General features: G+C 52.9%; 1 protein-coding gene across 1 annotated transcript; it reads right to left on the bottom strand.

Annotated features, from left to right (window-relative positions):
• Positions 1 to 5,812: 5,812 nt before the first annotated feature.
• LOC123065639 (uncharacterized) lies at positions 5,813 to 8,258 on the bottom strand. Its single transcript, XM_044488884.1, has 3 exons — positions 7,717 to 8,258; positions 6,433 to 7,592; positions 5,813 to 6,340 (listed from the first exon to the last, which is right to left on the bottom strand). Exons 1-3 carry the CDS (start codon positions 8,105 to 8,107, stop codon positions 5,939 to 5,941), a joined length of 1,953 nt encoding a protein of 650 aa, XP_044344819.1. The 5' UTR covers positions 8,108 to 8,258; the 3' UTR covers positions 5,813 to 5,938.
• Between the last annotated feature and the right edge of the window lie 766 nt (positions 8,259 to 9,024).

Below are 9,024 nucleotides of genomic sequence, written 5' to 3'. Positions count from 1 at the left end.
TGCAGGGGATGGTGAAGACCATTCCTGAAGTATTTTCAATGCTGAAGTCAGGAGAGGTTGAAATCAAGAAAGAACATCAAGTGTTGATGGTCAATAAGACCACTAAGTTCAAGAAGGGCAAGGGTAAGAAGAACTTCAAGAAGGACGACAAAGATGTTGCCGCGCCCGGTAAGCCAGTTACCGGGAAGAAGTCAAAGAATGGACCCAAGCCTGAGACTGAGTGCTTTTATTGCAAAGGGAAGGGTCACTGGAAGCGGAACTGCCCCATACTTAGCGGACAAGAAGGCCGGCAACACCAAAGGTATATTTGATATACATGTAATTGATGTGTACCTTACCAGTACTCGTAGTAACTCCTGGGTATTTGATACCGGTGCCGTTGCTCATATTTGTAACTAACAGCAGGAGCTGCGGAATAAGCGGAGACTGGCGAAGGACGAGGTGACGATGCGTGTGGGGAATGGTTCCAAGGTCGATGTGATCGCCGTCGACACGCTACCTCTACATTTTGGGGATACGCTCTAGAGACAACTACATTCACTTTAAATAGGGCACCATCTAAATCCGTTGAGACGACACCGTATGAATTATGGTTTGGGAAGAAACCTAAGCTATCGTTTCTAAAAGTTTGGAGATGCGATGCTTATGTCAAGAAACTTCAACCTAAAAAGCTCGAACCCAAGTCGGAAAAATGCGTCTTCATAGGATACCCTAAGGAAACCATTGGGTATACCTTCTACCTTAGATCCGAAGGCAAGATCTTTGTTGCCAAGAATGGATCCTTTCTGGAAAAAGAGTTTCTCTCGAAAGGAGTAAGTGGGAGGAAAGTAGAACTCGATGAAGTACTACCTCTTGAACCGGAAAGTAGTGCAGCTCAGGAAAATGTTCCTGTGGTGCCTACACCGACTGGAGAGGAAATTAATGATGATGATCAAGGTACTTCGGATCAAGTTGCTACTAAACTTTGTAGGTCCACAAGGACACGTTCCACACCAGAGTGGTATGGCAACCCTGTCCTGGAAATCATGTTGTTAGACAACGATGAACCTTCGAACTATGAAGAAGCGATGGCGGGCCCAGATTCTAACAAATGGCTTGAAGCCACGCAATCCGAGATAGAATCCATGTATGAAAACAAAGTATGGACTTTGAAAGACTTGCCCGATGATCGGCGAGCGATAGAAAACAAATGGATCTTTAAGAAGAAGATGGACGTGGATGGTAATGTTACCATCTATAAAGCTCGACTTGTCGCTAAGGGTTATCGAGAAGTTCAAGGGATTGACTACAATGAGACTTTCTCTCCCGTAGCGAAGCTTAAGTCCGTCTGAATCATGTTAGCAATTGCCGCATACTATGATTATGAGATATGGCAGATGGACGTCAAAACGGCATTCCTTAACGGTTATCTTAAGGAAGAGCTGTATATGATGCAGCCAGAAAGTTTTGTCGATCCTAAGAATGCTAACAAAGTATGCAAGCTCCAGCGATCCATTTATGGGATGGTGCAAGCATCTCGGATTTGGAACATTCGCTTTGATGAGATGATCAAAGCGTTTGGGTTTATGCAGACTTATGGAGAAGCCTGCGTTTACAAGAAAGTGAGTGGGAGCTCTGTAGCATTTCTCATATTATATGTAGATGACATACTTTTGATGGGAAATGATATAGAATTCTTGGACAGCATTAAGGCCTACTTGAATAAGTGTTTTTCAATGAAGGACCTTGGAGAAGCTGCGTACATATTAGGCATCAAGATCTATAGGGATAGATCGAGACGCCTCATAGGTCTTTCACAAAGCACATACCTTGATAAGATTTTGAAGAAGTTCAAAATGGATCGGTCCAAGAAAGGGTTCTTGCCTGTACTGCAAGGTGTGAGATTGAGCTTGGCTCAATGCCCGATCACGGCAGAAGATAAAGAAGAGATGAGCGTCATCCCCTATGCCTCAGCCATAGGATCTATTATGTATGCCATGGTGTGTACCAGACCAGATGTAAACCTTGCCGTAAGTTTGATAGGAAGGTACCAAAGTAATCCAGGCAAGGAACACTGGACAGTGGTCAAGAATATCCTGAAGTACCTGAAAAGGACAAAGGACATGTTTCTCGTTTATGGAGGTGACGAAGAGCTCATCGTAAAGGGTTACGTCGACGCTAGCTTCGACACAGATCTGGATGACTCTAAGTCACAAGCCAGATACATGTATATGTTGAATGGTGGGGCAGTAAGCTAGTGCAGCTGCAAGCAGAGCGTCGTGGCGGGATCTACATGTGAAGCGGAATACATGGCAGCCTCGGAGGCAGCGCATGAAGCAATTTGGGTGAAGGAGTTCATCACCGACCTAGGAGTCATACCCAATGCGTCGGGGCCGATCAAACTCTTCTGTGACAACACTGGAGCTATTGCCCTTGCCAAGGAGCCCAGGTTTCACAAGAAGACCAGGCACATCAAGCGTCATTTCAACTCCATCCGTGAAAATGTTCAAGATGGAGACATAGATATTTGCAAAGTACATACAGATCTGAATGTCGCAGATCCGTTGACTAAACCTCTTCCGCGAGCAAAACATGATCAACACCAAAACTCTATGGGTGTTCGATTCATCACAATGTAACTAGATTATTGACTCTAGTGCAAGTGGGAGACTGTTGGAAATATGCCCTAGAGGCAATAATAAAAGGATTATTATTATATTTCTTTGTTCATGATAATTGTCTTTTATTCATGCTATAATTGTATTATCCGGAAATCGTAATACACGTGTGAATACTTAGACCACAACATGTCCCTAGTGAGCCTCTAGTTGACTAGCTCGTTGATCAACAGATAGTCATGGTTTCCTGACTATGGACATTGGATGTCATTGACAACGGGATCACATCATTAGGAGAATGATGTGATGGACAAGACCCAATCCTAAGCATAGCACAAGATCATGTACTTCGTTTTGCTAGAGCTTTTCCAATGTCAAGTATCTCTTCCTTAGACCATGAGATCGTGTAACTCCCGGATACCGTAGGAGTGCTTTGGGTATACCAAACGTCACAACATAACTGGGTGACTATAAAGGTGCACTACAGGTATCTCCGAAAGTGTCTGTTGGGTTGACACGGATCAAGACTGGGATTTGTCACTCCGTATGACGGAGAGGTATCACTGGGCCCACTCGGTAGTGCATCATTATAATGAGCTCAAAGTGACCAAGTGTCTGGTCACGGGATCATGCATTACGGTACGAGTAAAGTGACTTGCCGGTAACGAGATTGAACAAGGTATTGGGATACCGACGATCGAATCTCGGGCAAGTAACATACCGTCTGACAAAGGGAATTGTATACGGGGTTGCTTGAATCCTCGACATCGTGGTTCATCCGATGAGATCATCGAGGAGTATGTGGGAGCCAACATGGGTATCCAGATCCCGCTATTGGTTATTGACCGAAGAGCCGTCTCGGTCATGTCTGCATGTCTCCCGAACCCGTAGAGTCTACACACTTAAGGTTCGGTGACGCTAGGGTTGTATGAATATGAGTATGCAGCAAACTGAATGTTGTTCGGAGTCCCGGATGAGATCCCGGACGTCACGAGGAGTTCCGGAATGGTCCGGAGGTAAAGAATTATATATAGGAAGTGTTGTTTCGGCCATCAGGAAAGTTTCGGGGTCACCCGGTATTGTACCGGGACCACCGGAAGGGTCCCGGGGGTCCACCCGGTGGGGCCACCTATCCCGGAGGGCCCCGTGGGCTGAAGTGGGAGGGGAACCAGCCCCTAGTGGGCTGGTGCGCCCCCTCCTGGGCCCCCCTGCGCCTAGGGTTGGAAACCCTAGGTGGGGGGCGCGCCCCACTTGCCTTGGGGGGCACTCCACCCCCCTGGCTGCCGCCCCCCTTGGGAGATGGGATCTCCCAGGGCCTGCGCCCCCCCCGGGGGCCTATATAAAGGAGGGCAGGGGGGAGGGCAGCCGCACCCCTGTGTCTTGGCGCCTCCCTCCCCTGCTACACCTCTTCCTCCTCCCGCAGCAGCTTGGCGAAGCCCTGCCAGAGTCCTGCTGCATCCACCACCACGCCGTTGTGCTGCTGGATCTTCATCAACCTCTCCTTCCCCCCTTGCTGGATCAAGAAGGAGGAGACGTCGTGCGCTCCGTACATGTGTTGAACGCGGAGGTGCTGTCCGTTCGGCACTTGGTCATCGGTGATTTGGATCACGACGAGTACGACTCCATCATCACCGTTCTCTTGAACGCTTCCGCACGCGATCTACAAGTGGTATGTAGATGCAATCTCTCTCCTATCACTCGTTGCTTAGATGAACTCATAGATGGATCTTGGTGAAACCGTAGGAAAATTTTTAATTTTCTGCAACGTTCCCCAACACACCTTGGGCAGGTGGCGCGGCATGGGCTGGTCATACCGCCCAGCGGTCGGCGTTGGTCGTCAGGTCGCCAAACATGGATGCGACGAAGCGGTGGAGCACAGATCGGCGGAAAGAAGATTTCGGCGCACCCCTACCTGGCGCGCCAAATGTCGGATATCGAGTTCCGGCAAAACCCCTAAGATTCGAACCCTGGGGTGCGCACGAAGATCTTCTCCCTACCGAAACACGCCCACAACCTTGCCGCCATTCTAAGCTAGCACGATAAACAACACAAGAGACACGAGGTTTATACTGGTTCGGGCCACCGTTGTGGTGTAATACCCTAATCCAGTGTGTGGTGTGGTGGATTGCCTCTTGGGATGGTGATGAACAGTACAGGGGAAGAAAAGCCTCGCGAGAGGTGTTCTTGTGGTGGTGTGGATGAGCTAGGTTCGGATCAGCTTAACTTCGCTCTAGATGAGATGAGATCTTCCCTTACCACTACTGTTGCAGCTAGCCCTATTTATAGAGGCCCTGGTCCTCTTCCCAAATATTGAGCGGGAAAGGAGCCAACAACGGCCATTTTGAAAGGGGACAGCTAGTACAAGCTATCCTGACTAAAGGTTGTATTTGACTGCCAAAGGCACTAGTGATGACGTCGTCTTGGGCTTCACTGGGACCTCCGTCCTGTCGTCCTACTGGTCTTGGTCTCGTTGCACCGATATGGAAACCTTTGCCTGATGCCTCGGTACTCCGCGCCTGCGCTTGCCCCTTTGCACCAAAGAGGAAACGAGGACACTGCACAAGCTGGCGCCCGCCTGGTCTTGATCGTCATGACTTGCGTCATGAGCACCTCGCGAGGTACCCCTCGCCTTGATCTCTCCGCCTCCTCGCGAGCCGGCCTGGTGAGGCCGCCCCTGAGGAGGCCTTGCGTCGTCCGCCCTACGAGGCTTGGCCCCTCGCGAGGGTCTTGAGTGTTTGCTGATGAAGACGGGCCGTACTGGGCCATCGACTGAGCCACGCTGCAGGCCGTAGGCAGGCAAGTTTGGGGACCCCCGTTCCCAGAACGCCGACAGCCACCGCCGTCGCACCATCCTTGCTTGAACAGTCTGGTTTCCAAATCCACCCCAAAAACGGATCGCCTCATTGGGGAAGGATCTGAAGATTTATTAGTCGGTGTCACCATCACCATTGCCGAAGCCAATGACAATGAACAAGCCAAAATCCTAAAAAACTACTGCCTAAAACAATCCACACGCGTGGATCCGGCGACTCCCCTCACCACTGACGACCGAGGCCGTCAGCGGAGGGGAGCCGCCGGAAGATGGCCGCGGAAGAAGAAGCCCTAGCGGCAGGAGGCGAGATTGCCTTTCTTTTCTTCTCCTGGAAGAAAGAAAGCGCAGACCCGGCGTCACGCTTTGGAAATATGTACTATCTATGAATCTATCTTCGATGATCTTTACACTGTTGTACTATATATGACATGAGTTGACAAATATACGTATATTCTAGTTCTGCATCATCTTTTATACCGGGGGAAAAAAACCCAAAAGACCCAAGGGTCGAACTCTGCGGCGACTCAAGTCACGTCATAAAGTAAACCAACTGTTGGTCAATGGCTTTGGGAATGCCCCTAGCCGGAGTGTCATCCAGGCCAGTGTTGAGCAGGGACTCGGCCAGGTTCCGTGCAAACGCCATGTAGCTCTGGTAATCGTGCTCTGCTTTGACTTCTCCACTGTGTGACTCAAGAGCAGCAGCACTAGTTATGGTAGTATCGGCGACCGGCCGGTTGTCTGGCCGGACGCGGCCGCAGGTGCGGTTGTACAGCCAGTCCCCGGATTTCCAGTCGAAGGTGTAGAGCGGCAGAAACCGGTGGCCGAAACTGGCAACGAAGTCTATGGCCTCCAGCACGAACTCCGCCTCGCGCGCCGACGTGTAGTACGCCAGGCTGACACGCGTCCACCCTGGCCGCACACCGTGATAGCCCTGCATGGATCGATCGATCAGAACAGAATCCATCATCGACAAATAGTGAGTGCAGAGGATTATGAAGTTCGAAACTGTTTAGTTTCGGTTACCATCTCGACGGCGGATTTAATGGCTTTGGCTCGCGCCGGGGTGATGCCGAGCAGCCGGTGGCCGTAAGGCCCTGCGCAGGCGCAGCCCCCGCGAGCCTGCACGCCGAACAGATCGTTCAGTAGCTTCGTCACGAACCGGCAGTGCAACTGCGGCCTCGCCGGCCCCGCCTCCTTGTTCTCGTCGACGACCGGAGGGTACACCACGAAAGAGAGCACCGGGAGCCGGCTTGCGGTGGTGCCGGGGTCGCCGCCGAGCAGCAGCCGCAGGTTGGGGTTGGCAGCCGTCCGGATCCGGCGGAGGGCGAGGGCGAGCATGCGCTGCTCGCCCTCCTCGATGCACTCCGCCCCGACCCACTCCTTCACCTTGAACGCCAGCGCTGCTCGGACCTTCTGTATGATGGCCGGCGTCCCCGCGTCCTCGCGCTCCTCCGTGTCCTCGCAGTACACCGTGTCTCCGTGGTCGAAGCCGCTGACGTAGAGCACGGTGCCCCCGCCGCTGGTGGACGGCGCGGTGCGGCGGAGGCGGTAGAGCCGCGACGCCATCGCGAGGATGCCCGGGCTGCCGGGCCCGCCGAGGAACTTGTGCGCGCTCAGGAAGACGGCGTCGTAGCCATCCGGCTCCCCGGACCTCATGTCGATGTCGACGTAGGGTGCGCTGCATGCAAAGTCGAAGCAGGCGAAGGCGCCGTGCCGGTGCAGCAGGCGCGCCACGGCCCGCGTGTCGGTGCGCAGCCCGGTGACGTTGCTGCACGCCGAGAAAGAGCCCAGCATGGGCCGCCCCGCGCGCCCGAGCGCTGCCAGCGCCTCCTCCAGGGCCGCCATGTCGACGAGGCCGTCGTCCTGCCGCAGCCTGATCTCGACCACCTCCGCGAGACTCTCCCGCCACGAGAGCAGGTTGGAGTGGTGCTCGTACGGCCCGACGAATACCACCCACCGGTCGGACGGCGGCAGGACCTCCAGCACCCTGGAGCGCAGCGTGGGAGGGACGGCCATGCCGGTCACCTCCTGGAGGCGCTTGATGGCGGCGGTGCAGCCCGTGCCGCAGAAGAGCAGCACGTCCTGTGGGCCGCCTCCCAGGCTGCGCTTCACGTACCGCGCCGCCTCCCTGGCTAGCTTGCTCGTGTGCATGCCCACGTAGCTGTCCACCGTGTGCGTGTTGCCTACACAGACGTACACATTACTTCCATAATTTCCATTTGTCCGACTTGTAAGCAGTGCTAGAATTCAGAGGAAAAAAACAAGTTAGAAAAAAGAGTTAGCGGAAAGGCTGTTAATGGCGCGCACCGTAATACGGGAGAACGTTCCGCTGCACGAACTCCTCGACGAAGAGCAGGCAGCGGCCGGACGCCGTGTGGTCGGCGTACGTGATGCGGCGAGTCCCGAACGGCGACGCGAACTCTGCTTCCGCGCCGATGATCTGTGACCTGAGCCACTCCAACTTCACAGCAGGGTCGTCGTCCGTCTCATTCTTGCTTCCCTCACCGTCACCGAGCACAAGATCATCGAACAGGAGGCCATCAGCATTTGCTGAAGGAGATGCGGCACCGGTACTAGAAAGAGCACCCGTGCTAGCTCTAACAGAGATGGGCACGGGCAGCGCCACAAGAAGAGGCATGATAGATGATGTCGAACAAAATGAAGATCGAAGATGATCTGTGAGTGGGCTCTTGAACATACAGCTACGCTGTATATATAGAGCTGGACTACTGAGGCTGGTTTAATTTGACCTCAACATACAGTATGAAGTGTTATACAGGAGATGATCCGTGTACGCTGTGTACAGGTAATGATCTGTGTGCCCCTTCCTGTAGAATTGCTAGTGGACATTTGCTGTGTTGGACTCGACTCGGGCTTCTGTAAGCAAGGTGCCCAGCCGTGCTAGATGGGAACATGAAGCATGGATTGAGTGCCCTCCGATCACAAGAAATCAAATACCAGGGCAGACACCGACGGTGTTTGTCGCGGCTGCGTAGCGAAACACTGATGAAGGTAATACCCAGTCCGTGGGCTGGATCGCCTCTGATTCTCATTTCGGCTCAGTTGGAGGCGTCGGCCGGACGCCACGACGCGGGTTGCATCACTCAACCAATCAAAACAAACCAAGTCGTCCCGCCGATGCTAAATCCTATATCTACGTAAGCTAACGTAATGTTTTACGTAAACTACCAAACAAACTCTCTCTCCCCCTGATTTTCAGGGGGTGGGCCCCTTCCTCCCCCAAGCTCCAATCACAAATCCCCACGATGCTGATTACGTTAATCCCGTAGCTATTTTACCGTAGATGTAGCATTGCTCTGCATAGCTAGCCTGACTAGATTGTGTTTTCCTGTTTTATTAGGGCGTCTCCAACGTTTTACTTTCAAACCACCTGCAACCGTCCCGTCGGACATGTTTTCTCATCCAACACGATCATGTATCGATACGCTCGACGGTCCAGATGTATTTTTTCCTGTAGACAGGAGACAAACTAGAAGGCCTTTGCGGGCGCCCGAACCGCTGCCAGGTCCATTTCTGACTGCCCTGGTCCACCATTAACCCCCCTCACTCGCCCGCGCATGCATCCCGCCGAAACTGTCAGTGCCGCTCCAGAGC

This window comes from Triticum aestivum, chromosome 3B (genome assembly GCF_018294505.1).
Source record: "Triticum aestivum cultivar Chinese Spring chromosome 3B, IWGSC CS RefSeq v2.1, whole genome shotgun sequence".
In the NCBI taxonomy this organism is placed as follows: domain Eukaryota; kingdom Viridiplantae; phylum Streptophyta; class Magnoliopsida; order Poales; family Poaceae; genus Triticum; species Triticum aestivum.
The sequence above is the reverse complement of the archived record's forward strand: the minus strand, read 5'-3'. Positions and strand labels throughout refer to the sequence as shown.

Excerpts from the sequence above, each read along its gene's own strand:
- LOC123065639 (XM_044488884.1), bottom strand. The coding sequence starts at position 8,107 with ATGTTCAAGAGCCCACTCACAGATCATCTTCGATCTTCATTTTGTTCG. Across the intron at positions 7,593-7,716 it reads GAACGTTCTCCCGTATTACG|GCAACACGCACACGGTGGAC; the intron begins GTGCGCGCCATT and ends ACGTCTGTGTAG. Across the intron at positions 6,341-6,432 it reads TTAAATCCGCCGTCGAGATG|GGCTATCACGGTGTGCGGCC; the intron begins GTAACCGAAACT and ends CGATCCATGCAG.